This window comes from Plectropomus leopardus, chromosome 7, assembly GCF_026936395.1.
Source record: "Plectropomus leopardus strain MGB_pleo_1.0 chromosome 7, ASM2693639v1, whole genome shotgun sequence".
Classification (NCBI taxonomy): Eukaryota; Metazoa; Chordata; class Actinopteri; order Perciformes; family Serranidae; genus Plectropomus; species Plectropomus leopardus.
Genome location: NC_142182.1, coordinates 20,953,538 through 20,979,560, shown reverse-complemented (window position 1 = coordinate 20,979,560; position 26,023 = coordinate 20,953,538). Strand labels below are relative to the sequence as shown.

The following is a 26,023-nucleotide window of genomic DNA, read 5'->3' as shown; positions in this document are numbered from 1 at the left end:
AATTATAAACAATACAGTATAACAATGTTTGGTCATTGTCTGTGCTGGTCTGAAGTCTGTTCACAGCTTATGATGGAGTCTCTCTGCTCAATAGGAAGTCACGGTCGTCCACTGTGTGTTTCAGCTTCCTCTTTGTTATTGTTGGGGCAAGACTGCAATCAGCAAACAGCCTCGGTAAGCCAAATTTAAACCAGCTGCTGATGTACTGTGAACTCCACATGTTAACACTAAAACACATTCAGATATGAGACAACTGAAGATGTCAGAGGGCAAAAATTCACATCTGGTGCTTTCACATGGTTTCCTTTAAAAATGGGATATCCACCCCAAAAATGTAACACCAGCAAGAAGAAACAGAAACATTAATATCCAGCTTTTGACTACTCTGCTTCTACTTATAAATAAGTCACATTTTAACAGGTATAGTCATCAAGACAGTTTAAATATTGAACAATGGACGTTAGATAACATTTTCAGGATCTTTGAAAGTCACTAAAATTCAATTCTTTGTGCATATTGATACCGTCTTATGTCTGTGTAACACAATACTGACCACACATTTGAGCATCTAATAATTTAAAGTCAGTTCACATGATAGCAAAGTAAATATCTTTGACTTTACTCACTAATTTTACTTCTCTCCACTGCAAATGTCCCAAAGCCTGCGAGCTTGTGTTAAGCCAGCCAGCTGATAAGAGGAGGAAAAATAAAGAGACAGAAGCCGAGATGGAGTCAGCTGTGGAAAACACCTGCTGGAAGGTTTCTGATTCACAGAGACTCACAGTAAAGCAGACAGTGTGTCCGTCCAAGTCCATGTGTCCCTACCAAAGTGTCCTTGAGCAGGACACTGCAGTCCTACCTGCTTACTTTAGACATTACTGAAAGCATCAGCTAAACACAGACGTGTCTAAATTCTGTTTTCATCACGGTGAAACAGCATTTTAAGAATTTTTAACTTCCTTAATTTCATGTAATCTACTTCTGCTAGAACGTGACAAATTTTCTGTTTCCAATAAAACAAAACCATTTATAATTGCCACGGAAAAACAGGTTTTTTTTATAAAAGCTGTAGCATTAGTGGACTTTCTTCAGTCTGACAGCAACGAGACGCTGCAATCATCAGGCTGAACCTTCACTGGATTTTGCTGCTGCTGCTGATGATGTTTGCACATTTGTGAGTTGTACTGCTGTTTCGTTTCACTTGCATAATGAAATTGAAGTCATTGAGTCATATTTGCTCAAGTGATGAAGTTGGAGAGCACTGCCAATATAGAAAAGCACTGTGCTGTATCAGAATCACAAATACTTTTTTGATTTCCAGGGGAAATTGTTGTTCGTCACAATTGCTAGAGGTAGAAGTAGAAATATAGTATGTAAAATTAGTTTAAAAAGTGCAACATGTTACAATGTTAACACTTATATGTAAAATAATTTAAAATACGAATATGGATAATGTGCTGAGTATGAAAAGTGTGTCAGAAAATGAAAATATGTGCCGTATATTACTGCAGTCGAATTATTGCACCAACTATGGCCATCTATAGTTATAATGAGCTCTAACACAAACACTCTTTCTTATGGGACCTGGACATACAGAGGCACTATGCTACAGTGGCTTGAGAGGGTGAAGTGTGTTACAAAATGACCCAAAAAAACTATACTATGGATCAGTTGCCCCTATTTGTTGGACAAAAAACTGTGATCATTATAATTAGGAACAAGATAGGAGATGTGATGTCCAGTAGATGCATTTTACACCCAGGCAAGTGCATTTTCAGTTCTGGCCTGTGGTGCCACCTATAGTCTAGAGCTGGGGGTGAAAAAAAAAACAGCATCATTAACAATCCAAATGTGGAAACCATCTTGCTACAACAGCCTCCACCATAGAGATAATAATAAGATGTTTATGTATTTTATTTAACATGATTTGTATGAACAAACAGATGTAAGCATATATTTTCAAGCACTATTACATTTAAAAACCTGCAATAACAAATAATCATTTTAATTTCTATGGCAGGCAGTTAGTGCATTTATGCTACATCATACACTTTGTGGTTAAAGCCGATAAGTGGCTTTATTTTTAGGCATCATATCCACTGCTGTTAAGTGTAACTTTAAAATACCTTTTGATTTATCAGTCTTTTTTTCTAAATCCACATATATTCTTATTCAGGGTCACATGAGGTGACTTAATACTCATCTTTTGATACACCCTCTACACCTTAAATGCTGCAGGTCGTTGAGGTTGAATTAAGTTTTGGAAACTGCAGGAGAAATGACTTCCTCTCTGTATATGAAGAAAACAGCTTATAGATGCTGAGCCTAAAGGGAATTCAGATATCTATTCCAGACAACATGGATCAGACATCACAGGGAAGCAAAGTGTTGCTGAAAAACAGCATCCACACTCATCAAACATGATTCTGTAATGGATAACACCATCAGAGCTGTCAGGGTGTGACATTGTTGTTTCCTTTCAGAAGGCCAGCAGCAGTTCACAGAGGAAGCTGCTAACCACATTGTTTCCTGTCACTAAGGCAGCGCTGCAGCTGTTTCACAGGCGTTTCATTACGAACCATGAAACATCAGATCACAAAACGAACCAGCTGCGGTATGTGGTTTGTGTCTGTGAATGTGTGTGTCCCAGGCTGCTTCCAAAGCCTACTATTGCATTCAAAAAATGTAATGTTTTCCAAAACAAAGACACATTTCACTACATTTTTTGTCATATACTTCTCAATGTTTTAATAAATATTTTTACACCATGCCTTTAAGACAAAACTCACAGATTCATGATAAGGACAATAAAAAAAGCTCTTTGGCAGAAAAAAAACTGCAAAATATTGAATCAGAACTAAAGCAGGTTGAATCTGTCATAAATACGATCACGTCCTTTGTTATAACGACAACACGCCCCCGCTGCTCTCTGATTGGTCACTCTGCACTCCATGACAGGCATTCTCTATTTCTATTGGTCAGTAGGAAGATCTGTCATGGCCGAAGCTCGCCCCTGAAAATCAATGAAAAGTGAACGGGACCTCCAGAGTGAGAGCAGCGTCAAGCTCGAGAGAGGACGTAAGTATTTTTCCGGAAGTATGGAAACTTTTTCTTAAAAATAAAAGGAGAACTGTTTCGTTTCATCATAAATGAAATGTTCATGATGTGACCACGGTCTGTAGTAGTGTGGTGGTAATCAAATTCAGTCCAAAATTTAGTGTTTTTGAACCCGATGTAAACTATATATTTTCTTTCATTTTAAATTTAATTGATTTTATTTTGTGTTGGTTCGTCTGAGAAGCAAACTTTTGTAGGCCTTAAGTGTAATTAGATCGTCAAAGTAGCTTTAACAACACATTATGCAAAATCTTGGAGTGACCTCAGTTTTTTTTTTGGCATTTTTTGTGTCATAATAACTACAAGTGGGTGTCCTTTAATGTACAGAAGCTGTTGCCTATCAGCTCATTGCTCTTTTCCCATGTTTTTGACAGAAGTCAAGCCAGTCTGCTCAAGTTTCAAAGGTTACTTTGTCAAAGTAACCTAAAGTAACTCATTACATTTGATGACTTTTTGATTGCTATCCAAGAAATGTTTTAACTGGGAGAAAACAGTTTGTTTGGTAGTTGGCTGTCACAAAAGAAGGCGTTCCTGCATGGCAAACAGGTGAAAGGCAACTGATTGAATGATATATCCTACTAATGCTTTTTTTTTTTTTAACCAAAAATGTATATTTGAATGTAACCCCTTTGAAAATTCCAACATTTTCTGACTGCAGCCTAATTTAAATACATATATATTTTTTAATCATGGTTACAGTAATTAATTGCAATTAGCCTACATTTATTGTGTAGGCCTAGTTTAATTACGTGTAACTAGTTAGCCATTTTTCAACAGGGCTTGTTGTTTGTAACATAATTTGTCTGTTAGTGTCACATCGACTCTTTGTACATGTATATAGACCCGGGTAGATTTTGAAAACAAATGTTTTATTTTGAAAGCTCTCGCCGGAAGCCTTTTTGTTGATTCCGTTACTCTTGACACCTGTGCAGCGCAGGACCTCCGAGGAAGGAGCGGAGAGTCAACCGGGCTCTTGTATCATTTCTCCGGTCCGTTTTCAGGCACTTTTTGGTTTTGACAGTACTTTTTAGCAGCAGCTTTTCTGTTCTCTTCGACTGGACCGAGTAAACTCCGCCCAGACAGACTCAAAAATGGAGATAGAGAAAGAAGTAAAAAAGGTAAGCTTTCTCCCGGTGTGCTCGGTATCTCAGACTGACCGGGGAACGCCCTGAAAAGGTGTGCCGAGCACGGTGCAGGTGGTGAGGAAAGTTACAGTATCACAGGCACACTTTGCTTATTTTTCCGCTTTCATTTTGAACGTTTTTCAGAGTCACGTTTGAGCGTTTTTTATTGGAAAAAAATGACATGAAATTAGGCTTATGTAAATAACACGAGCTAACTTGACAGAACAGTTGATATAAAAACACTTGACGTGTGATTACACGACTTAACTTGTCGCCTTCTTCATTAGCAAAGTTACTTCCCTTTGAGAGTGTGTTCCCCTCTGAGAGAACCCAACGCCAGACTGCGTTTAAAAATTTGAACAATATAGTGTAACCCTGCGCATCACCAAAACCCACGAGCTCTACAAGAGCTAAACAAATATTTAACAAAACAATAAAGGCCATTGTAAAGTTCGGCATAGGTATTGTTCACGAAAACCTTTTAGTTGATATAATATTGATATTTTGGTATTACTGCGCATTGCTCTATTTGCAGACAGAAACGTCACACTGACAGTAAAATGCAAACCATTCGCAGCAGTGAATTTACCAAAGAGTAAGACTTGCTGTTTGAAACGCTGCTGAATTGTAGCAGTGCATATGAAATATAAAGTTATGTTTTCCTCTACACGTACTTAGGTTTTAACCATTTAAAACTTGAGCAAATCCGCTTTATTTCTTACAAAACATGCGAAGAAGGCAATTAGCAACATAAGAGGAAATGACCCCCCCCAACCAAAAAATGCAAAAACTAACAAGAAAATTACCCAAATATTTGCAAAAAGGAGAAATAACTATAGTGAGACAAACAAAGGAGGAAATTACCAGAAAAGTGCTTTAAAATAAAAGTAACTATGTGAAATAATTTAGAACATAGATCTATGATAATTACAAATATGTGTCCTAGCTCTTTTTGTCCATCCAGGTTTCAAAGGGTTAAGCAGGAAGATTAAAAAAATATGAGGGGAGTTTTTAATGGGTTTTTAATGGGAAGAAGAAAAGTTTTCTAGTCTGCTATCTGACTTAAAATGTTGAGGTTCTCTGATAATGTGAGTTTTACTTTTCCACACAGAGATTTTATTTAGAAAGGAATACAGCGTGTTCAGTGTTTGTTCATTAATTTAAAATCAGAGTCAGAGTTAATTCAAGATGCTAGTCGTTGTTGGGCACATTTTGCATTCATTGGATTCCTGGCATATATTGGATTCCCTCTGCTTATGACCCATGGAAAATCGCAGTCTAACTAATTGGACATTACTTTTAGATAATACCTGTGAGGTTTGTGTGAAGCCAGTCCAAAACATTAACTCATCAGCTAAAACTGAACTGCAAATAATTAGTTTAAAGCACTTCTTTTGGTGGCCTTGCGGCCTTTTACTGAGGTCATTTCTCCTGCAGTTGTTGTTGGTGGGAATCCTTGCATAGACATGCAGGTAGCTGGCAGCAGTGCAGGGCAGTACAGGTCGCTGCAGGGTTAAAGGGTGGTTCAGGGGATGTGTTGGGAGTAGCAGGGAAACTGCAGCATGTTTCCAGCATAATGCACCCAAAGTAGTGTTTCTTGCTTTACGTGCAGGGACAAACTATCATTTTCAAAACTGTCAATTAAAACTGGGCGAAGCACTTGTTGATGCCCATACTGTATGTGCGGCATGGATCTAATATATAGCTTGCAACCCACAATGTGTGCCATTTCAGGATTCACCAGCCAATGTGTCTGAATATAAGGTCTTATTTGATTCTCTTTTTTTTTTTTTTGGCATTGAGACTTTTTGACTGGAGCAGGGTCACAAAACAGACAGCTTTTTGTCACCAAAGTGAAGCAATGCGCCTGTCTGTAATAGAGCCAAAATGTATTCATGTGTCTGGTGACATTTTCTGACTATGTGAATAGATCTATTTGCTAGATCATGAGGGCCATTGTTAACCAAGTCCAGTCTATTAACCCTTTAAAACCTGGGCAAATTGGCCCAATTTCTTTCAAAAACATAGGAAGAAGGCATTGAGCATCTTAAGAAGAAATGATCCAGAAATGAGCAAGAAATTAGTAAAAAGCACAAGAAAATTGCAATTTGCACTAAAACAATCCCCAAATAAACAGGAAAAAAACATGGAAGTGACTGGGGAAAAAAGCTTAAATTATTTTCTCTATTATTCTGTAAAATATTTTGTAATATATAATGACTACAAATCTAATTTTCTGGAAGAATTTCCCTAGCTTTTAAAAAAATACTTTCCTAAATCGACTTATCCCTTGCAGTTTACATTCCTGGCCAAGTTGCTCATTGACTTTTTTTCTCATTTTTTGAAAGAAGCCAAACCCATTTGCTCAATTACTTCAAAGGTTTAAATATTCATGAACGGCGTCTGAAAGCAGCACAAGATTAGTGATGCTGATCCACATTTCCAAGGGTTAAAGTGCAGGAGACACTTGTATACAGTATATACAATAAGCTGCTGCTGGAAAGTGGGTCTGTGCAGCTGGATGACCCAGACAGACCCAGCCTGACATCTGCTCTTAATCGCTGGGGGAGATAAGTCTTGAGCGGCTGCTGGAGGCTGCAGGTCGCTCAGAGCGCCTCAGTCATGGAGAGACTGCTGTAATTACTGTCAAACTGTAACTGCCCTTTTCACGAAAAGCAACTTGTGCGTTTTGGTAATATTATGCTCAATTAAGCTCATGCCATCATCCAAAAAGAAGGTTGAGGTAATAAGTTGTGACAATAAGCACACTGTGTGCAGTCTGGGAAATCCTCATCACTGAAATTCAGTTAAATTGAAGTTGTTTTGGGTAATTTTTCACAGAGTTGTGTTCTGCTCCAAGCACCTAGATGGTTGTTCAAGTTGCCAAGGGCAGGAATTTTGAGGAAAATTTTGCAACTGGGAAGAGTAACTTCATGCTTGATGTTTGCTTCAACACATTTTAGATTCGTCTGTCGGACTATCAGACTTTCCCTGGCGAGCAGTCACAAAAGTACTACATAAAAAAAGAAAATAAAACATACAGCTGTCTCCAAAACCAAGCAAGACACCGAAACAGAAGAACAACAAAATTCTGACTATATTGATCATCTTCACTCCATCCATATACTCTAAATAAGGACGTTTTGGTCAGAAGAGTGTATGTTGGAAACATGGTATAAAGTATTGAAACTGAAACCAAACTTCAACAGCTAGTGTGGAGAATGCAGTGCTACTTAAATGTAGAAAAAGCAGTTTATGAATTGTGGAAGCAGCTGGACTGAACTAAACTCCGCTTTCTTGAATCTGCCTGAAATTCATAAACAGAGGTCCATCAGTCATGGAATTAATTAAAATTCTTGAAATTTTTAGTTCTTTCTTTATTTTTTCTTCTTTTGCTCTCTCCCTCCACGATTGCCAGCAAGCTGGAAATATGTTTGAATAGGGTTTGCATCATATATGAAAATATTTGGGAACCCTGTTAATGCACACAATTTTGCTCTGCTATTAGCTATCGACAACAAAAGTTTAAATGTAAAAGATTAAACGTGTCTTGTGGTTTTATGTTTTGATGCTTCAGAAACAACATATCTACATGCAGGTGGCCCGCTGAAATGAAAATGACTCCATAGCCAGTGGCTACCTTTGTTACGGCTGCCACTGGTCTGTAGCTCAGGCCTGCTGCTACACACTGACTCATGAATATGACTCACCAGATCTGAACTGTATAATTTGTGTCTGACCAACCTCTTTCCAGAGTGTTGTCACAGCAATCATTCTCCCTGCAGGCTTAGTCATAATACAAAGTCACTGATTAACATCAGCTGCTAATGCAGTATGTGGATCTGTGCTCCGAGGAAAGACACACACACACACACACACACACTGATGGCCTCTGCCAGAATTCCACAAGTGGTGAGCACTTAGCTTGGTTCACTTTAAATCCCAAAACTTAATTTAGCATTTTAGGTATTTAACCGATCCTCTCACCCAGAGTGTCTTGAAATGGACAACAACAGATTCTCTGAAATTAGCAGATCACAAACTTCACAAGCATGATAAAGTGCAAGTCTGTAGGCTACAGCTCCTTGTTAAATAAGAAATAGTAGATTCATGGTATCAAAAAAAAGTATTGTTTCAGAGTCTGTACATAAAATCTAATATCAGCATGTCACCATTACCAAACTATTTTGTACAATATAGCCAGCTGTATCTAGAATGGAGTTCTTGATTGAGTATTGGTCTGAAAAGTGGAACAAGAAAGGAAGAATTATATGAATGTTGCAACGTCACTGAGATTCACTGAAGTCTTCACCACTTCATTACCATAACAAATCCTGCTGCTAAACTCGAACTCTAAAGTCTTCTTCTCCTCAATTGCTCCCAGGGGAGGAAAGTCTTACTACTCCTGAAGGTGAAAAGGAAGATAAAATATGGGCATCATGGCTCTGCCGTTATAAACACTCCACTGTCTGCATTCCTAAGTAGTGAGTGTCTTTTGGGTCAAAAAACGTCTCTCTGACAAAAGGGGTGCCTGCCGAGATTCCACGAGGCTTTCAACAGCATTGAATAGTTGACCATATATGGTCATAAACAGCAGTAATAGCTTAACGTGGACAGGAGCATTGTTTGACACTGAATCCACAAAAAAAAGGATATAAGAAGAGCAGTACAGTCAGAAGCCAGAAAATTGGAAAAAATGAAGACTGCAGTTACAAGAATGTAAGAGAAATGTTGATGAAACATTTCAAAAGCAAAAAGAAAAGGACTTTGCTTGAACAGAAATCATCTGAACTTTTATTAGAGCAGTGACTTTAAATGCTGTTTTTTGCCCCTAAACTAAGGTTATATTGTTAAAAAAAAAATAAATTAAAAAACAAAGTCATATTTTGTTTACTTTTCCTAAAAAGTGCGTCGGTAATGTTGTTGCTGCTATTCCTGTTGCTTCCAGATGTGATTTTACCTCTAAACCATTTTCAATCCAGAGTCATTATTTCCCACATTAAGCATCAAAAATTTGTTCTAAAAGAGTCTGAGTCCCCTGAAAATGTCCATGCTGATGTTGGTCTACAGTGTAAGGCACCACAACAGAACCACTGGGGCTGCACAATTAATCCAAATATTATCATACTCATAAAATGGCTGCATGCAAATGAAGCATTGCAGTGCTACAGAGATAAAAAGAGAAGAAAATTCGTAATATAGCATGAAATAAAACAAATATTGGCTTTTTTTTTTAGGTGGCTTAAAACTAATCAATTAAGGCAGAGTTTGCTCAGTGCTGTTCGATTGAATGGATGCGATGTTGCATTTTTTTTCATAAATAATATGGTGGATGGATTCATGTAAGTGTATGTTTTTAGACACATTTTCATTTTTGTAAAACAACACCCCTCCTCCCAGACTATTACGCAGTAATTTGGTGGCCCCTGTGCAGTAACTCTGGGGACCTGTAGGGGTCGCAGAAACCCCATTGAAGATTCGGGCTATAAAAGCAAATACCATTCTCTTGATATTAGGAATTTTCTGTCCTGGTTCCTCGCCCTGCTCAAACAGGAGCTCAGTATTTCCCCTCAGTGGTGAAGCAGTCAAAACCAAACTGTGATAGCACTTGTAATCTCCCTCATGTGCTCTGCTTACAGATGACCCTCGGGCACGAGTTTGGCGCTGGAGCGTCCTGTTTGAAATGCAAGGACAAGTGTGAAGGCTTCGAGCTGCATTTCTGGAGGTTTGTACAGCTTATGTCAAGCAGTTTAGAACATTCACACAAACAAGTTTGATGTTTGCAATTTGGTCTCAATCCCTTGACTCCCTGAGTCTAGGCTAGAAACATTTGGTAATTAAAGTAAATGAGCAGCAACTGTGCTTAAAGGAGGCCTGTTGGTCAAATCAGAGTCCTCAGGTGGAAGTGCACAGTGGTCCACAGTAGAAAAATGGGTTTAATGGCCAGCTGCCAGGAATGCTGGAGTATAATTACAAAACGGGACGTTAAAGAAAAGCATGCCAATTCAGCACATTGTTCCTGGAATGCTATGGTTGTATTATAAACTATAGGTCAAGAAGAGCTAACTAAACTTCCCTTCACAGGCCTGACTGTTGAATAACATCACTTTCCTCTTTGCTTAATTAAAAATACTCTGATAGCAGCAGGAGCCATGACCTAAGAGGAACATGCTGTTTCCGAGTACAGCCGCTTTTCATGTTTGTCTTTGAACAGAGTCCCATGTCCCTTCAGCTTAATGTTAAAAAAAAAACGATGGAGAGAGTGGGAATATCAGTGTAAGTCTACAGACTGCCTGATTAATGGTCTGATTGATGCTGGGAGTGGGGAGTTGTACTACTCACGGGTTCTACTGGTTCTGAAAATGCCCTCCAAGCGACGCCTAAACAAAGATGCTCACATAAGTTTTAGTGTAGACATGATGTTTAAAAAGAACAAAACTGTTCAGGCACCCTGACTGCCCAGGGTTCTCTGTCTTGCCTCCCCTGCCTGTCACAATATGCACATTTATTTGGACCAGTGGCTCATGAAATACTCTTCTGTCTAGACAATTGGCCACACTTGGCTAATTTTTCTGAAGACAGCAACAGGTGCCCTGATACCCTCCGCAGCACCAGTACAAAGGCCCACCATGGGTCTGTGGTCGTGGTTTTAATGTGTCTGACATTCAGCCAGGAATGTTGTACTGTTATAGTGAGATGGTGATGTTTTCCAACTGAGCTTTTTGCAATATCACAAACTTCAAAGATATGAAATCCTGAATATTCATTGATGATTTATTTCTTTACCATTAAAGGTCCCTCGTGGAGCTTTAGACCTTTAGCATCGCTATGGTGCTTTTTTTTTTTGAATGGCTTCCTATTTTGAAGATCCCATGCACAGTGACATTGACACATGCATGCACACAGATAATGTACACATTTTTATTTGTGGTGTGGGACTATCTCAGTTATAATCACCAGGTGACAAGATCACCATGATCATGCAAAGAGAAACTGAAATGGGTCATCAAAGACAAAGAGTAAGAAGAAGATTGCAAGATAGTAAGCAAAGATGTGAATAATTCAGGATTCAAAATACTTAGAAAATGTTTTATAAGGAAGGAAATGCACAAAAAATATTTGTTAGACCTTAAGGAAACACAATGGGCTTCATTCACAAACATGAATGATGATTCTGATTCTGATTCACTAACATACTCACTAATACTAACCAAATTGGCTTGAGCGCTCGTGTTGGAAATATGCCAGTACTTTTGCGTGCGCAAAGGGAGAAATTTCTTCTTACATATTTGTAAATGAGCCTCAGTGAGTTTTGGTGAGTAACAATGAATGTACAATCATTTGACAAAAGCTATGCATGTACATAACTTTATATACAATTATAAATGTACGTATGTTACAAAAGTTATATGTATAAATAAAAACTCCACAGGGCCCCTTTAACATCACCAGAATGAGAGGGAAGGACTTTTATGTACTGTAGGAATAAGTCTTCATCAGTTCATAGTTCATGGTTGAAAATGTGTGTTCAACAGTTTACAAGTCTTTTCCTGATATTAAAGCTGTTTTTATTGCAGTGTGTTCTCACCTATACAAGTTTGACACTGCTGAGAGAAATCTGTGGGCCTGGTCATGCTGAAGCATGCCTAGCAGTCATAAATTATGTCATAGTTCCTCTACAAATATGAAGCAAGTTGTGTTGGGACATGTGAAAAGTGCAGATATCTGAAAATGAATTGAACACATTGTATTGTATTGTAGCAAACTTGAAGCAGATCATTGTTGTAAGAAAAAATAACAAAAGAAAAAAATGTTTATATTAAAAATTAAGTAAAATGCAGTTAAGGGATGCAGAAGGGATAAGATGCATATTCAGTGCATTACCAAAGCAACAAAACATGGCCTACAGTATCCATGTAAAGTGTAGAAGAAGGACATTTTTCCATTCTGAGCAAAGTATCAATGCATTATATAAATCCCTTTTTAGGAACTGACTCATTAAAGCATGAGGCGATTTACATCGATAACACATGCATGCATAAAACAATGAACTTTGAAAATATTTGAAAATCCATGAAAATTTTTAACCTAAATATTTTCCTCTTCCCGTCCTCTGCAGAAAAATCTGCAGAAACTGCAAATGTGGCCTTACAGAGCACAACGTGCAGATGAACTCGGAGGAGAACAAGAAGGTAGGCAAGCTGTTCGAGGACACCAAGTACACAGGCCTCATGGCCAAGCTGAAGAGAGACGGGATCCCCGGCAACAAGGGCAACATGGTGACCATCACTCTGCCCACCTCTGCCACTGCTTACATTGTACCGCCGAGTGCTTCCTCCACTGTGGTGCCCCCCTCTGCCACAGCTGGTTCTGTGCCGTCTGCTGGAGCTGCTGCAGGCTCTGCACCCAGCGGCGCTCAGGCTCCACCTCAGCCACAGCCCGTACCAGCCAGCGTCGCACCGGTAAAGGCTAACAAAGTGCCGGTTGCTGTCAGTGCCTCATCAGCCAATGTGGTACCAGTCCCCAAAGATGCGCCAATGAAGTCTGTCACATATGAGTGGGCACCACCAGTGGCCAATAAGTATCTGGTAAGAGCTCAAACTTGTGATAAAATGACTGTAACAAAGCTGGAGATTTTTCTTAATTATTGAGTAATCGTTTAAAGAAACAATGCGTAGAGTTCTGTAGCATCCAGAGGTGAGGACTGCAGATTGCAACCACCTGAAACTTCACCCATGTGTCAAGGTCAAACTCCCGCTTAGGATTCCTTCAGTGTTTAATGATAAAGGGGGTTTCATCAGGAACCAAAGGACCAATATTATGTCTCCATATTGTGCCTTCCTGTCCAATACAAAGGGTCCAGGTGATTAAAAAAGCTTAAAAAAAGCTTTTCATTTTTGAAATTAGTGTTTCTTTGATGCTAATCTGTGCTCACCATTTTTCTCCAGTAACTTAAAGCTAGAAGGTCAGGAGGTTTTACCAGGAGCTGAATTATCTGCCGAGGTTTCTTTCTCTCCAAAACAAACAGACCTGGTGATGTTAAACAGTAAAAACACTGAATAGAACAGCTTTATGTAAATATAATCTATGTTTCTGAGATGCTACTTATAATGGAGGGACTGCTGACAGCGGTGGAAGATGCGAAAATGCCAAAAACGCCTATTTGGAGCCAGTATTTGGTTTGTCTGTTCTTAGCTACTGTAGAGACATTGTGGTGCACCATGGCGATCTCCATGGATGAGGACCTGCTTCCTGTGTAGATAATAACTTCACATTTTAAGCTTTTATTAAGTTTTCACAAGAAAAATAGCAAATACTAGCTTAAGGTGTAGATATGTCTGCAAAAAAACATATCATGGCTTGTGTCACACGTGTGTATTTAGTGATATTAACCAGTTTAGTAGGTGAAATTAATTGCAGAAACATTTAATTGCCATTTATGAAAAAACAGTTTATTCTGATGAGAAGTTTGCTGGCTCTGCTTCCCCTAATCAGCACCATGATGAAGTTTTACCACTCCTCATTACGGCTTCTGTCCTGAGACAGTCAGTTTAGTCCATGTGCACTGCAAAATGTGATCTTTTTCACTTATCACCTGCTTGTAGTTATTATCAGAACAAAAGTGTGGAAGTAAGTCCTGCATCTGTTTGTTTTGTCTAGTACTGTATCTGTAGGACCCTTGTTTGGCATGTCTTTCTCACCACAAGCCACTGTTTCAGAAGTTTTTTTTCTAAATTATTTGTCCTTACTCTGTTTCCCATTGGTCCTGTACTTCTCTCTGTGCATTCTTCTCGCCTCTGTCCTTCACATAATCTTCCGTTATCCCATCTGAGCCCCTCTTCTGATATCTCCTCTGACATCCAGGTGGCACGTTACTTAGAGCTGCTCCCACCAGAGAGACGTCCGGTGGTTGGTACAGAGGGAGCCACTTACCGTCGGCAGCAGATGGCCCGCCAGCTGCCCGAGCATGACCAGGACCCCTCCATGTGCCACGAGCTGAGCCCTGCTGAGGTCAAGCAAATGCAGCAATACGTCCGCAAGTACAAGGACGAGGCCCTGGGTGTTGGAGATGTTAGGCTGCCTGAAGAGATGGCTGTGGTTCAGGCAGGAGGGCAGGGAGGAGTTGGGGTTGGGGCTGGAAGCGCAGCAGGTGCCAGAGGGCCAGGGTTTGGACCTGGAGTTGGGGGTGCTGGGGTTGGAGCTGGTTCTGGCCCGGGAGCTGCAGGCTCTGGGCCTATGGCTGGGGCTGGAGCAGGAGGTAGAGGAGCTGCAGTTGGAGTTAGTGCTGGCTCTGGACCTGGAGCAGGAGGTAGAGGAGGTGCGGCTGGAGTTGGTGCTGGTGTTGGACCTGGAGGAGCTGCAGCTGGAGTCAGTGCTGGCTCTGGACCTGGAGCAGGAGGTAGAGGAGGTGCAGTTGGAGTTGGTGCTGGTGTTGGACCTGGAGGAGCTGCAATTGGAGTCAGTGCTGGCGTTGGACCTGGAGCAGGAGGTAGAGGAGCTGGAGCTGGTGGTGCTGGACCACATTCAGGCCCTGGGACTGGACCGTCTGCTGGAGGAGCCATGGGTACGACTGCCACTGCTGGAGCCATGGGCGTCCCTGGAGCTCAGCTCGCTGGTCTACAACAACAGAACTTTGTAAGAAGTTTATGTTTATTTATCAACCTGCCATTTTCCTTTACATCGACACTGTACCGGCATTCAGGCCCGATTAAATGGTTGAATATTGTATCAGAGTATTAAAAAGGATATCTGCTGATACTGATAGAGCACTTATAAGCAGCGAACTGATGAGAAGTATTCAAATATTTAAATGTGTAAAACAAAAACTTTTCTTAAAAAATTCCTCTTGTTAGCTTTTAACTATGGCTTGTTCAGAGTCACTAAGTGGACAACATTAATTTGTTGAATGATACAATTATTACAGTATTATACAATCATACAACTATTCTAAATTATTGCCCAGATCAATGGAATATTGCTTGTATTTCACTGTAGTTTTAATAAAATACTAGCTAGTTGCAAATACAGTGAAGAAACTTTCCCCAACAGTTTTAGAAGTATAAAGAGAGCTGTGTCCTTATAACAAAAGGGATCCATTCTGCAGAATTGTCCTCGTGCAACACAGCAAATCCTTCCTACAACCAGAGGCACTGCACTATGGTGGACTCAAAGATAAAATAAATGATTATAAATCAATGCAAAAGTGTCCAAAGCTGCAGGAAATCTTTTTGCAATAACAGTGTATAAAAATACTTGGTTGGTAATACTCAGTTTTGGCAGCAATCTGCACCAGTTTCTGAGTCTGCTGCTATTCTTGTACAAGGCATAGGCGAGATCACATGAAGTATTGCTCCAATGTGATGCAACAGGATAAGCTACTGCTTTGCAACCATTTTGCCTTGCTAACCCGTAAAATTAAGCAGTGTCTACTTGCAACCTGTTATCACAAATTGTATTAATCAGGATTTTGCAGACTTCTTTGGGGAAGAATCAGATAGGAGATCCATGCACTGTGTTAAAAGCTGCCAGTAATTTTTAAATCTGCAGCATTTCAGTCTAATAGAGATCTTTGTCGGGCATTTTCAAATCATCATAACAATGCAGAACAAGTAATATAAAGACACAAACGCATTCATCTCTGGTGATTGGGATCTGCTTAAATGAGAGTCAGTCCACTCTCAGGTTGAAAGAATCACAGCCTGCACTCTCTGACACTCCCACATGGGGAAGAGAATATGTCTCCACAGAAACCTAAAACAACTAAAGCAATACTATACAGTACAAGGATATACTGAATACAGCACATCAAAAATGACATCAAATAGTCTAAAAAACACTAAATTAATATTGAAAGTACATGGAAAAAGTAGAAAAAATAGAAAAAAAACTAATAAATTACTCGCCCAAAAAGGCTTTAGAGATACTGGCAAGTTCAGTCAAGTGCTATTTGGTACAGCCAGGTCTCATTTATGGGCTTCATATCAAAGGGGGTGAGTACATATGCATACAGCACTTTCAGTTTTTTTTGTTTTGTTTTTCAAATAGTTTTTTTTTTTCATTTCACCAATTTTGACATTTTGTGTCCATTTTAAGTACAGTGTAAAATACAACAAAATAGGAAAACACCAAAGAGGGTAAATACTTTTGCAAGGCTTTCTACCTTTAGAATGGGAAGCAAGGTTGTAAAGTGTTTTCTGAGGGTGTGATTAACCTCTTTCAGTTAATAGTGTAAGTGCTGCTAAATCCATAATGACAAACTAAAATGACAGTAATTAAGTAGATTCACCCAGATGTCTCATTACTGTATAATAATATAAGAGGCGTTTCTCACAGACAGAACACTAGGTGGAGCCATAAGACCAACTCTGATTCAGCCTTCCCCATACAGGATGATGGATATTGATTTAATTATAATCCACAGTGGGTCATGAGTCACAACTGAAGTTTTTAAGTTCCCATCATCACCACGTGCAGTGAGTTTATTCTTTCTCTGTGAAGTCTTATGATTTAGATCACAAAGTCCTTTTCTTTTTCCTGTTCCTATGTTGTTCTTAACAATTCCTTAACTTTATCCTCCCACTTAATCCCACTCTGTATACTTGACTGCACATTGTCAAATACACACTTTTCTCGTTTTGCAGGGAGTGTTACAGTATGCCTTTGCGTTGTAAAGGGGAATTCCACATATTTTCAGTTGTAAAATGTGTCATTCTCTACCATTCAGGGAGTACAGTCATCTAAGGCAAAAAGTTCAGATGTTTCCTATAAAATGGCCCTTTTTTCCATTCAAAGGAGGCATTCTTTACTTTGAAATGGACTCAAAGAGAAGGATATTGGCCTTTGTGTTAACCCACTGGAAGTACATCATAATTGTGTTGTTATTAGAGAGAATGAAAGAAATCTCTCTTAGAAACTGACTGTTCTGACACAGTATTATTTTACGTAAAAATATTCATATTTTGGTACTCCATTTAATACATGTATTGTGTCATAAGAGACCAAACTTTTCTGAAACGACTTGGTGATTAAAAGATTACATGACTTTCTTGAATCATATTACAAGTTGATAATTTTATCAAGAATTCCATCTCCTTAAATGTCATAATTTGACTAAACACAACAAGCACATGGAAGACATTAGCTAGTACTCTGGGAACATTTTTTTTTTTTTACATTTTCTAGATTAAATAATCCATTTATAATCTCTGTAGACCCTGGAGGTGCATCAGCCTTTAAAGACAGTTTTTGCAGTGGTTGAACACTGGAATTACAGAGTCTGTCAGGTGATGCCATTAGGTCTAAAATGATTTTTTCCCAGGAAATATGTCATAAAGGAGACGTCTATAAAGCATTCATTCATTCATTCATTCATTCATTCATTCATTCATTCATTGTAAAGCAATGTATACGTTTTTTGAGCATCACACCCCCTGTGAAATGACTTGTTTCACTTTTGGGATTTGATCCATAACCTTGAGTAACATTTGTAAAGTCTCAGAGAGTTTCGAGATTAAATCATATTGATGCTGGATATCTGCTGGCTCACCAGCACCCCTAAAATATTAGCCTTTTCCCACAGAGGCTTACTAACATTATACTGATAGCCAGTAAGTTCTGAGACTTAATAATTGACAAATCAAAAAAGGCTTGATAGATTATTGATTAGTACTAATAATATTTACTTGTTACGCTGTTATAAACCAACAAGAAACAAAACTGAAGTGATCAGTCATTAATTGGAATCAGGGAATTTTATGTCACCTGTTGAAGCGCCTTCTTAGACATCAGTTCCTAAATGAAGTCACAAGTCAAGTCCATCACTACACCAACCATCTCGATTTCTCTTCTCTGTTTGGCAGTCATGCAGTCACTGCCAGCAGCCAATGCGTCTGGGCGAGCCAGCTGTTTATGCCGAGCGGGCCGGCTACGACAAGATGTGGCACCCAGCATGCTTCGTGTGTTGTACCTGCAACGAACTGCTGGTGGACATGATCTACTTCTGGAAGAAAGGCAAGCTGTACTGTGGACGCCACTATGGAGACAGCGAGAAGCCGCGCTGTGGAGGTTGTGATGAGGTGAGGGAGGATATAATTATTTAACTTGTTTGAAAACTATTTTAGTATTTTATTTGTTTTGTTTGATTTTCATTGTAACACAGTTATAATGCTATTTTGGACGCATCAGAGTTTCTGGAGTTTTGAGGTCAGTAGCTCTCTCCAATCTATATTTTGTGCCCGTCCACAGCTGATCTTCAGTAATGAGTACACTCAGGCTGAGGGCCAGAACTGGCATCTGAAGCACTTCTGCTGTTTTGACTGTGACTGCATCCTTGCCGGAGAGACGTATGTCATGGAGAATGACAAGCCTGTCTGCCAGCCGTGCTACATGAAGAGCTATGCTGTGGTAAGACAGACTTTCTTTCTCTTGGTGTCTGTTTGTTTGGTTTAAAATTTTAGCATTTCTTTGTTGGGAGCTGTTATCCAAACCACGATTCCGGTATCTGGATATTTTTGAGCTTTTGTGGAACGAGAGTTAAACCTCTAACTCTAGAAAGAAATGTGTGTCAATTTTTCGTAAAATAGAAGTGGGTTATTGAAAATTTCCTTTGGCCAGTCTAGCAGTAGAAGTAATATTATATTGGCAGTATCTAAAAATATACTGAGGCTAAAGTAATGCAGATTCTTGTTTAGCTGTCCAGTGAAAAAATCGTCGCAGGAATTGGCATTATTTGGAGAAATGCAGTATATAAAGCATTTTCTGTAAAATTAAGAAAAATAAGGGTATTGTGGATCATTAGATTTGTGTTAAGGGTCTTGCACTCTTTGAACAACAGAGCTCAGCGTAAAACTGATATTAGAGAATGATTGTAAACAAACGCTGGCAGCCCAAAGTCAAGAATGTGAAGCACCCGGCATGTGTTTACATGCTTTGTCTAACATAATCTCTTGCAAAGCCACTGTTTTAATGTTACTTCATACTTGCCTTCACTTCTGACTGTGTCGATGTAAACCATAGGATCTGTGTATTTAAAGGTAGAAATACCCCTGGGTCACGAAGCAAGTGTTCATAACTACATTAAATTAGGCAAACATTTAATTCTTTAATGTATTAGCTATTGGTGGGACAAAAAAAAGAGAGAAGTGTCTAAAATGTCAGTGAAGTTATTGAATATTAAACCTTGTCCCGAAACTCATTTATCACTAAAACAAATTTGACTTAAAAGGAGAATTGAAATCAAAAACGCTAACATCAAAACATACATTGACAAACACAACAATGTGTTCAGAAATGTGACTAACATTGGTCAGAACTGTTTTCACAGAATAGTGTTAAAGGGACAGTTCACCCCAGAATTAAAAAATACATATTTTGTCCTTTTACTTGTACCATTAGTTAGTTAATGTAATGTCGTGCTCACTGAGCAGAGTCTGAGAAAAGACAACATGACTAAAATTTACATTGGAAGTTTAAATACAATATGAAAATTAATAGTGAAAAAAAAAATCTAAGTAAAAGTTAACTATTTTCTTTGACATAACTGTCTCCTCTGCTATCCCAGAAATGCTCATCCTGCCAGATTGCGGTGGAGCCTGAGGCCCAGCGGGTTTCCTATGGCGAGTACCACTGGCACGCCCAGCCTCAGTGCTTCAAGTGCTCCGGCTGCTCAAAGTGCCTGATCGGCCAGCGCTTCATGGCTGTGCAGGCCTTCCTCTTCTGCTCCGTGGAGTGCAAGAAGAAAACCATGGCTTAGACGGCCAAACAGCTCCCTACATCTTCTCCACAACCACTTGTGAAACCAGGATGGGTTCAGCTCAGACCAGAACCAGAGGACGGAAAACAAACACTGGTGCAGCTGCACATGGGAGCAGATGGACTGTGGTTGTGTTGACATAGAACAGAGTGCCTGATACCTCTAATGTAGAGACGTACAATAACATTTAGTCCACTTGCTTTTGGGTGCTCTTTTCTGTCTGTCAACAGTTTTGATAAATCTGTCTCAAATAGACACCAAATCATCCAGTTTATCTGCCTTAAAATCTGTTATCTTCTTTCAACAAGTACGTTTTTTGTTGCTGCTTTTCTTGCACTGTGTTAATTTTGTATCACTGGTGGCAATCCAGTTTTTTTTTATGTTAAATCTGCCTTACATAGTGTAAGTGCTGTTCTGCTCTTATAGCACCTGCTGTTGATTATGAGTCACGTTTTACTGCTTCCTTGTTACAAAAAACTACTGATACTCTCCTCTTTGCAGCAATATGACAAACAATAATAGCAAGGTTTGGGTCTGCTTTGCATCTGTTGCACTGTATTTCAGAAATCGTAACAAACTACACCAATATTATTAAACAAAGAAATTCACTTCAATGTGGATTTCAGTAAAATATTTGAAAGTAATATCACCCCAGCTGTGATAACAGTATATTTGGCTATAATATGTGATCTAATGTAGATGTTTTACTGCAGTAATACTACAATAATAATAACAATCTATTAAGGTATATTGGGGTATTTTCATAGTACTTTAGGGGGACAAAACAATGTGAAAACCCTTCAGTATTCATTACCAGTTATCAGTTAATGTACAAACTATAGATCTTTTTCAGGGCAGACACTATGACATACCATGGTAGGAAAAACACAGCTGTATGTAATAACATTTACCATTTGAAACCTGAGAAAATTGGTTTGATTTCTTTCAAAAAATATGGGAGAATGCAACAAACAACTTAACAAAACATGTCCCAAAAATTTGCAAAAATTCTGGGCATTTTCCCATTTTTTGGATCATTTTCTAATAGTCCTCCCCTCTTTTTTTAAAAAATATTTTTTAAATAACTGTCTTGTCACTTTTTACTAATTTCTTGCATGGTACATTTATTTCCAAGTTTGTCATTCCTTTTTTTTTTTTAACAATGTTTTCAAAAGAAATCAAATCAGTTTGCTCAGAATTCAAAGGGTTAAATAGCTTGTGAAAGGCATCTGAACACTGCACCTGATGTCGATCCAGGTTTCAAAGGGTTAATAGTGGCTGCATTACACTTTCAGGAGGCCTTGACCATGTGCATGCTGGCTCACTGGAATAGCTCACTGGGAAACTAAATGGAACTGAGCCACTGTTAATGTTATCACTGTCACCTGTAATATTGCTACTATGACAAGTCAAAAAAAACAGCCCTGTAATTAAGCAGTGGTACATAGACAGATGTACAACAGGTGTTAATCATTCTGTCCCTCTTGTGTGTATTATATGTTGATAAACAAAGTTTACAAAGATATGAACTATTGCAGGGATTGTATTAGAGTTTATGTGATAAAATTGAATGACTGTTATGCAGTTCAATCAGAAAATGCTGTAGAGTTGTTATGACTTTCACAAATATTCTGCTTTTGTATTAGATTGCATTTGATTGTGCAGGTGATTTGATCTCTTCCACAAAGTGCTGTCTAGTCTCGGGTCCACATAATTAATTAAATAAAATAAGTAATGATTAAAAGCAAAATATAATGCATCATCATGTATGAATAAAATGAAAAAAGCTGAACGAACCAATCATGCAGTGCAGAAAACATGTATTCTCACTCTGTATTTAGGAATCACTTAAGAACTTAAGACATGAAAGTTTTTATCCTGCGTTGCTTAGATCATCCACTGGGCTCCTGGTGAATATAAATACTGTAAAGTTGTTGTATAGGAATAATGGCAAAGTACCCGAGTGAATTCATAGTAATGAATTCAGGAAAATCGCTGGAAATTTCTTTTTTCTTTTTTTTTCTTTTTTTTTGGTGCCTGTACATTCCCTTTCATGCAATAAACTGCACTTTACTATTTTTCCCAATAATGTTACTGATATCAAACCTCTGAGTCTCAGCAAAATCCTTGATATATAATGCAGTTGAGGTTTATCACTAAAGCTCCTTCACAGCTGTGGTCCATCCACACAGGTGTTTTCACTCAAGCTTGATTAGACCTCTTCTCCAGACTGGGTGTGTGCAGACAGCTAGATTTGACTTGCACTTGTTGTAATAGCAGGAGTGGACAATAATTAAGTACATTTACTTTAGAACTGTACTGAAAAGTTTAGTTTGTAGGATTTAGGGGTATATTTTGGCAGAAAGTATGTTTTCTGTAGTGTATAATCAGCTGAAAACAAGGATCGCTGTGTTGCTGTTACTGAATGCTGTGTTCAAATGGGGTCATGTTTACCATGATCACAGTCCATTTGAGCTCCCTCGTGGTGCATGCCATGGACTTTCACAGTGTAGGGTAAGTTTATATATTGTAATTTTAGTAATTATATAATAGTCTGAGGAAAGTGTTCATATTACCAGCAGCCTCATCTGACACTATGCCTTTTCCTGCACTGTGTGACTCGCTAACTAGCTTGCTAAATTGTTAAAAAAAAAAAACGACAATAGCATTTATGTTGCCATGGTTGAGCAGTGGTGCTCTCTCGACTTAACCACTTGAACACCAAGCATATTGTTTACATGGCTTCTAATGTTGTAACTAAGAGCTCACAAGTTCCATTTGGATGCAGCAATATAATGAGTGGTTTGTAAAACAGAGGTGGCGGGTCCTCGTCCATAGAGGTTGATATGTTGCATCACCATGTTTCTAATTTAGCTTAGTCAAATATTGATTTTAGATAGGGCCATCAGTCAGCAGCCCCTCCGCCACAAGTGTTGGTAAAACACAGGTTTTTTTATGTGAAACTGCTTTATTTTTACTTGTTAAAATAACTCAAGTACAAATCTTAATTTTTGCTTGTATAGTTTGACTCAAATGTAGTTGTGTATTTTATGCATCACTATGCAGCGGCTGAATAAACATACTGGTCTAGTGGACACTGCCAGGGCCCTGCTGATCCTCCACAACATCCAGTCTTCAGAAAATCACAACAGAAGGTGAGCCTTTTTAATTCACAGTTTTCACAACAGACATTTTGACTCGTCATAGCAGCAAAAGCACAGTTGAAACTAATACAGTGAGCCAGTATGCAACATACCACTAACAGGACCCTGGAAGAGGCTTACATAAACTGAATACAGCCATTGGTAATGTTACTAATTACACCTGTGCTTTTCCTGCTACGACATCCCTAAAAAAGCTCTCCTGGTGCATTTAGTGAGGTGACCTCATATTATTTCCATCATGGCTGAGCAGAGATTGAGTCAGTATAACTGAAAACACCAGGTTGGATGTGCAGGCCCTTTGATACTGCTAAATAAGGAAAAGCTGTATCATAAATCCATCATGCATATACATGTATCGTATAATTTCCACGGTGTACAATTTATGACCAATGCACAAAACATTACCATTTTTACCGTGACATCACCCATTGGTTTGTCGACTGCTGTTTTGAAGCCTTGAGTTTGGTATTTCCGCTGCCACATCTTGTTTTTGGAGCCATAAGTGGCCATATCTGGATGAGAGGTTGAGCTGTGGAGGAGCGAGGGGTAAATATGATTTACAAATCAAACAACACCTCACAGTAAGGCTGTCACTCAAAGAAGCCCTGTCCTTAAATATGCATAACGTTAAGCCATATAAAATGTAAATGGGTGAGATAAATAAAATTCAACCCTTTGCAGTTGTCATGAATGTAGAAGTTAGCTATAGAGACCAAAACTGTTTTTTGTATCAGGCTGTAAAGTTGAATATTTTAACATGAGTGTCTGTGGTAATTGACTCACTTCTTGCCAGCCTCAAGTGGCCATTCAAGGAACTGCAGTTTGGGCACTTCTGTATGGGCTTCCTGTTTAAGCCCCTGAGGTTGCAGCTTGGTCTGGAAACGGTTCTAAACATGCAGGTGGCGTAGCCTGCTAGAGGCTAATGATGTTAACACTATAAACAACACTAAACAATAGTGACAGTGCTTACAGAGCTAACAGTTTCACCTGGAGAGGAACCAGAGGGTGGGTGCTATACTTCTGCAGCGTCTTCTACAGCTTCTTGATATCCAGCCCAATCTCATTCTGAAGTTGTCAAATACTGCCGCTTTTGGCACCAAAATCTACCTTTTGCTTCTGCATGATACGCTCCTGGATGTAGTCAGCTGAGAATGTGGCCAGACAACACTGTTCACGGTGTTATCATATGCCAGTGGACAGCCAAATGGCAGACAACGCCACAGACAAGCGGCATCATTTGAGAATGTTGCTGGATGGAACCTGTCATGTCCGCATGACACGCCCCAGGATGGCACTGCAGGTAACAATGTTACATAGAGAACAGAAGGGTGACTATAGCGTGGGCAGTAGGGTTGGTGGATGGGTCCAACAAACCCCGGACTTTCATATAGGAGTCAGGTGCTGCCTGTCAAAATGTGATGTTTTTTTCTACACCTTTCCATCGGAATCCTTCCACTTTTCCTAACATCTGCACCAGCATGTACATCTGTTAATGTTCCAGCATTGGTTGCCATGTGCTGTTGTTGCCTAAACCTAACCCTGTGCGGCGTAATCCCACCATGTGCTTGACATCGCGGTAGCAAAATCCTGAAACAATGACAGTAGACGCAGAAGATTACCTGGAGCATAAGATGTAGATGCAGCATTTTGATGCAATGATACGCATCTGCAGCCTGACTGGCTTACCACAACAAACCACAGAGAAGCTCGGATTACAAAACTCACAGGTAACGTGACTTCATCCTCTGCTCAGGACGCCATGACTCCACAATATCGTTACATAGTAAATAGTGGTTTGCAGCAATTTCAGTGCTCTGAATGTTGCATACAGAACCTTTAAGCTATTTTAAAATTGAAACTTGTTAATGACTCTTGTACACAAAGGCACAGTAAGCATCAAACAGAGACCTCCTTCCTGTAGTTGAAACACTACCTCATCCAAAAACTGCTTTACCTTTAATCTATTAGTACAGCTCAGGGTGAACTCTCTCTGACGTATCAACGGTTGCATTCTGATGGGAACTATGTAGCAGGACGGCCATGATGGAAAAACCACCTCTGAGGGGCGTGTATTTTCATTCACCATGTGGAAACAGTGCACAATTCAAGGAAGCTCCATCTCTAAGAAGCCCCATTGTCTTAAATGGCAGCCGGCCCAAAGCTGTGCTGCTATTTCCCCTTCGTCAACCACAACTCTGCCAGACCTGATGTGACCTAATAGCCTGGCCATTATATTGTGACTGATCACCCAGTCATAACCCCTCTCCAATATCCTCATGTATCCTTTCTCTAATTTCCCTGTAGCGGAAATTCCTTACCTTTCCAGTTCTGCCGTAACAGGAAGTTGGGGCATTTTTGGCATGAGACTTACAGTGTTGATCTAAGAATTTTGTTTTCTGAGAGTAGAAAGGAGTGAGGTCGTCTTCCTGTGTGCTTTTGTTGGAATTTGCATGTGATTTGTTTCATACTTGAATTTGCATTGTGCTGCAGCTTGACACATGATTTGCATTGTGATTAATTTCTCATGAATTTGCATCGTGATATAGTTTACTTGAACCCCTACCGGACTCCATCACGCTTGTGAATTTGTTTCGCTCTTCAGCTCCATGCTTGCTCATGAAAAATTGAAGCTTAGTTGCTTAAGTGTTGACTGGCTTGTGGTTTATCATCCTAATACCAAATGATGATTGATGTTTCTGGTCCTCCTGGGGGAGCTTGAGGATGTCTGATGTATAGCAGAGAACTAAATGATGGACAAGAGAGGTATTCTTTGTCTTCCGTGTTTCCTCTTTGAAATCTTAACCCTTTGAAACCTTAACATTTCAATTACTTTCAAAAACATGGGATGAAGCCAATGAGCAACAAAA

General features: G+C 39.2%; 1 protein-coding gene across 1 annotated transcript; it reads left to right on the top strand.

Moving 5' to 3' along the window:
• The first annotated feature begins 4,026 nt into the window (after positions 1-4,026).
• On the top strand, positions 4,027-22,097 carry tes (testis derived transcript (3 LIM domains)). Its single transcript, XM_042496769.2, has 7 exons — positions 4,027-4,235; positions 9,881-9,966; positions 12,361-12,829; positions 14,106-14,876; positions 18,101-18,316; positions 18,486-18,644; positions 19,801-22,097. The coding sequence occupies exons 1-7, from the start codon at positions 4,209-4,211 to the stop codon at positions 19,990-19,992; spliced, it is 1,920 nt and encodes a 639-aa protein (XP_042352703.1). The 5' UTR covers positions 4,027-4,208; the 3' UTR covers positions 19,993-22,097.
• Positions 22,098-26,023: the final 3,926 nt, after the last annotated feature.

What these genes read in the sequence shown, in the direction of transcription:
- tes (XM_042496769.2), top strand. Translation starts at nt 4,209, where the DNA reads ATGGAGATAGAGAAAGAAGTAAAAAAG. An exon ending in TAGAGAAAGAAGTAAAAAAG is followed by an intron (nt 4,236 to 9,880) that starts GTAAGCTTTCTC and finishes CTCTGCTTACAG; the next exon opens with ATGACCCTCGGGCACGAGTT. An exon ending in TTCGAGCTGCATTTCTGGAG is followed by an intron (nt 9,967 to 12,360) that starts GTTTGTACAGCT and finishes CGTCCTCTGCAG; the next exon opens with AAAAATCTGCAGAAACTGCA.